This window comes from Protobothrops mucrosquamatus, unplaced genomic scaffold, assembly GCF_001527695.2.
Source record: "Protobothrops mucrosquamatus isolate PMUCROS unplaced genomic scaffold, P.Mucros_1.0 scaffold912, whole genome shotgun sequence".
NCBI lineage: Eukaryota > Metazoa > Chordata > Lepidosauria > Squamata > Viperidae > Protobothrops > Protobothrops mucrosquamatus.
Window position 1 is genome coordinate 45,726 of NW_015387163.1, and position 5,277 is coordinate 51,002.

General features: G+C 32.7%; 1 protein-coding gene across 1 annotated transcript in view; it reads left to right on the forward strand.

Annotated features, from left to right (window-relative positions):
* Positions 1–5,277, forward strand: part of PREX2 (phosphatidylinositol-3,4,5-trisphosphate dependent Rac exchange factor 2) — a 74,051-nt gene that overhangs the window by 29,565 nt on the left and 39,209 nt on the right. Inside the window, exons 16-18 of the mRNA XM_015819391.1 lie at positions 385–477; positions 2,601–2,749; positions 4,050–4,135. Of these exons, the coding sequence (XP_015674877.1) occupies positions 385–477; positions 2,601–2,749; positions 4,050–4,135 (328 nt within the window). The remainder of the gene's footprint in view (positions 1–384; positions 478–2,600; positions 2,750–4,049; positions 4,136–5,277) is intronic.

The following is a 5,277-nucleotide window of genomic DNA, read 5'->3' on the forward strand; positions in this document are numbered from 1 at the left end:
CACCTACATCGTCCATATAGGACGACTCGGGAACTCAACTCCTACCCCGGGCAGCTCACCGATCCCCTTATGCCCAGGGGAAAGGTATCAAGCCGTTTGACAGCAGATGCTAGCTGTCAAACCGGCTTTTACGCAAAACAGGCGGGAGGCAGCAAACAGCTGCGACCAGCGAAATCGCCTGCCACCGGAAGTCTAAAGTTAGTCTGTATTGATTAAATATTCATACAATGCTCAAATAAATGCATATGATTAATGTCACAGCTTTTGCAGATGAATATATTTGCCAGATATAATGTTCACAGTGGTAACAATCATATAGTAATAACAGTTGCCTGTCAGCCATACTTATTTAGCATATTGATTTTAAAAGTTTCCTTTTTTTAGATCAGATCAAGTGATGGAACTTATGGTTTTGGTTTGGAAGACAAAAACAAAGCACCAATTGTTAAAACAGTAGAAAAGGGCTCAAATGCTGAGGTAATACAGCCTTATTCATAACTGTCCTAATTATTACATTTCTGCTCATAGAAAAGTTCACATGTGATTTGACAATCACTTCAATTATAAAGTTTTACTTTAATAATTTTAATTGATTTGTGTGTGTGTAAATTATTAAGGAATACCCCAGAGCATTTATAAAATGTAAATATTTGTATTACTTTATCATGTAGAAATTAAAAACATACAATATGGATGATTTCACACATTGCAATTAAGCCAAACTGTTTTTCTTTTTTTTAAATTTCAGCGTAGCATGTTGTGAAAATCCAGTTTGGCTAACACTGGATATGGCCCTGATACCTAGCAGTGCTGGCATTTTAAGTTTTTTGCATCGGAGTTTTAATGTTTTCTTTTAAACTATGTTCAACCTACTTGGAGATTACATTATATTTTTCTCACGATTTCTACCTCAAAATATGAATATGTGTGCTCCTGATTTTCAGCAGTGATTAGAATGGCTTTTTAGGGGCTGCAAAAAATAGCGCTTGGGAGTGCTGTACAGAGAATTATTATCAGCTATTTATACCTTCTTGGTGTTTAAGCTAATAGTCAACATCTGTAATTTCCTAAAAGTGTGAACTTTGATATCTTAATGTTATTGAAAGAAACATTACTTTTCACATTTAGGGGAAGAATTATAAAGAACTGTATATAATTGTTAGGTGTGTGAAGATTAAGAGAGCTGAGAAAATTGCTGTATATACAGTATGTCTATATATTGCAGGTGATTTTTTTAAGGTTACCTAGATGCAGAACTTTGAGAATCATTTTTGCAGAATAAGAAATATATTTGTGCAATACAATTTTACACATAGTTACTTAAAAGTAGGTTCATGGATAAGCATGTAAGAGTTTCCATGTACAATAAATTAATGTTGCCTTGGGGACGGTTGTAGCCTAGCAAAGAATACTTATTAAAATGTTCATTCGGGATTATCTGGTCCACCAATAATATTAAAAAATGTGTCATCTCCCACTGCCTTGCCATATCTGGATAGTTTTTAGTAGGACTATTAAAATGAATAAATTTCATGTGATTGCTAGAATATTAAATTCACACTATTAAAACATTCTTTTGAATTAATAATTTGTTGTTCCAGTCTACATTTTGAAGGCCTATTAATCAAAGTCACCATTTTCCTAGCAGATGTTGGGTTTCTAACAGTACAGAAATGATCTACCAATCTTCTTCATAAAAAATGTATGTGGAGGAATCTGAGTTCCTTATTAGGAAAAAGAACTTAAGGTTTTTAGTTACATGTCTAATAAAGAACTGTCTCTTCTTACAATATCTAAGGCCTTTTATATTTCCTGAAAGAACTCTATGTAGGCATATCATGAAAAATTGTTAACCACTTATATTATTTAAAAAAACTGCACAGATAACTATTAGATAACAAAAGACAAAAACAATTACAAAACCTTTCAAGCAAGTGCCATAATAATCTCATTACAGAATTACAAATGCTAGATTCACCATCCCTCTTTACCCAATGCTCGAAGGAAAAGCCAGATCTTAATTGTCCTCTGGGAAGCAAGAAAATTAGGGACTGTCTGAGCCTTATAGACCCAGATTTGACAAAAGAGCAAGCGCCAACCTCTTCTGCATCTGAGGGAGAACAATTTCTTATACTTGACCTGCTGAAAGCATAGAATAGTTAAAAAAAACAAAACATATTATTGAGCCAAAACAACAACAACAAAAAATCTTTATCTACAAAGTTACTATTAATTTAAGTCATGCATTTTCTTAAGCATTTTCTCAAATGAAGTTGTATTGGTAGATAGATAAGTGAATCTATTTAATCCACCATTAATTTAAACTTTAAGCTGTCAAGTTTGGAAAAAAATCTTAGAAATAACAAAATATTACAAATACAGGAGATGTTTCCAATAATACTGAAGTGCCAGGATTAGAGTTTTTTTTCCCATAAAGGTGTTTTCTGTAAGGTTATATAAATTCCACAATTGTAAATATAGGTATATGGGAAATGTTTGAAGCTGTTCCTTTTGTGCATGTAAATAATAATAATAATAATAATGGATCACTGATGTTGTGATGCTAATTGATTATATATGTATTTTGCTTTCTTATCTAGGTGGCAGGTCTGGAAATTGGGAAAAAGATCTTTACCATTAACGGTGACCTAGTTTTTCTAAGGCCTTTCACTGAAGTGGATAGCTTTCTGAAAGCATGTTTAAACACTAAAAAGCCCCTCAGGGTACTTGTGAGCACAAAACCAAGGGAGTAAGTTGTTTCTTTGGTTTTAGAAATTATAAAAATAGTAACCAAAATAGGTTACAAGAGCATATGCATAAATGTTATTATGTTAGAAAGTTTTGCTAAATTGTATATATTTTACTGATAATATCCTTCCTTTCCCCACAATTTTATGCACTCAAGGTGATTAAACATAAATAAAATGCAAGGTATATTTTTGAATGTTTGCTATATGTAAGTTAGAACCAATTCAGAAATGTCAGTAATTAAAAGCTCAACAAAAGAAATACATCTTAGCTGTTCACTGAATGAGATTTAAATGCAACTCCAAAGAATGCATTTCGTAGCCTGGGAGTAGTGCAGGAGATGCTGTCCCATGTGCCAAATAAGTAAGACACAATGGCTTTTTCTTCCTCCTGTCATTCTGAATAAATTCATTGGATGGAAAAACTAGTGTCTGAATTTAAATTTAAGTTGGTATAAAATTGTCTTCCACAATTTGGCTCTCTCTGGATTTTAATGATCACTCTTTTTAGTCAATGTGGTAAAATCTAGCACATCTGAAGAGTGGCTGGCATTGATATATTTATATAATAATTTTTGCCATTAATCAATAATACCCAAATATCAATAAATTATTACATTTATCATTCTGTTAATCTTTGTTAGCATATTATGTAGAAATAGCATTTACTTATCTTTTTGCTTGATATGCCAATTTTTGTTCAGAACGAATATTGGTTAGCAATCACAATTGGGACTGGCAACTTGATTGCTAAGTGATGCAGTCACTAAATGAAATGTCACTTGATCTTGATGGGCTTACAATATCACTTCCCATTCAGTTGTTAAGCGAATCACCACCAGTTGTTAAGTAGGATATGACATGACTGTGATTGCAATTTTATTGCCAGTTTTTGCAGTGACGCTGCTTGTCAGAATCTGTTTATGAAATGTGTAAATGGTGATCATGTGACCGGGGGAAGCTGCGGCAATCATATTTGAGGATTAGTCATAAAGTTTATCAGTGCTGTTTTAGTTATGAATGCATTCAAAACAGGGCAGTCATTAAGCCAGGTCCGTCTATAGCTAATAATATGTTTAAAGCTATGATCCAGGTTTCTAGAAGCAACCTCACTGAACTGAAGTTTATTTTAAAGTTTCTTGCTAGTTTATGTTATAAGCAATGGTTATTTTTTCCACCGAATGTAAGCTTTATTTTTAAAAAATTAAGTACATTATATTATTTTAATCTTATGTAAAATTTGAGGCATAAACAGAAATGTTGGTATTAGATACTTCATTGTGAGGTTTATCTTGCTTAAAGGACAGTTAAGATTCCTGATTCTGTGGATGGTCTTGGATTCCAGATTCGAGGCTTTGGCCCTTCTGTTGTTCATGCTGTTGGAAAAGGTATGAATTGGCCTGCATTTATGAATATTTGGCCAAATGCAGTACAGACACAAACACAGAATCTTGAGATTGAGGCTTGAGGAGTAGTCAGAATTTGATGCATGATTCTGAATTTACTTATAAAGAGTTAGTAATTATTTCTATTGTTATATATAGCCACAATGAATTAAATACTTATACAACCAATAATAAAGAGAATAGTGGGCTTTTGCCTCAAACTACGAACCTAACAAGCATATGTTGATCTGATTTTGTCCAGGAAGAACATGTGACAAGATGTATATTTGGCTTAAGGGTTAATTGATCCTTGCTTTTCATTCTACTTATGTGTTTTGTAAAGGCAAAATACAGTGAGATGTACCTTGTAGAGTATATTTCTTTATGAAAACCATGCGTATTTAAATAAGATATTTCCGTGATAGGAAACTGTAATATCTTGAGATATCCTTTGAGTATGAAAAGACAGGGCATATTTTCATATAACAGAAATTAGCAAAATAAAACTTAAAAAAATCCCAAGAGCTAAATTTTCACCTCTTTTCAGAAATTCTGTAAGGAGGGAGATGGGCTTATGCGTGGGGGAAAGCTGTTTAATTTAGCATGAGAAAGGAATAAGGTTCTAATATGGTAATTTAGTGTGCCATAGCATTTGGGGTTTTATTAATAACTGCTTTCAGACTGCATGGGATCCAATGCTGTAAATTCATCTTTGGTGAATTTATCCTGGCTGAACCTTATTCAGTGTATTGTTCGCAGCCCATAATTAATCGCATTAATTTTTTATAAAATAAATCCTTAAAATATGATTATGCTTTGCCTTCCTCATCTAGGGGAGTGAACCAACAAAATGCAATGTTTGTATCCTGACTTTCAGAGATTGGACAACTACATATTTGGGAAATATGTAGCCCCTAGGAAAACTGAATATTTTTTTTCTTAACTGATTATTATTATTATTATTATTATTTATTGAATTTATATCCCGCCCTTCTCCTTGCGGACTCAGGGCGGCTGACAATCGACTAAAAATACACCAATAACAATTACAAAATTAAAATTAATTAAGAAGAAATATTTAAATATTGTCTAATTAAAATATGATTAAAACCCCTCTAAAAATTGCCCTAGGCCAGTCCCGCTTG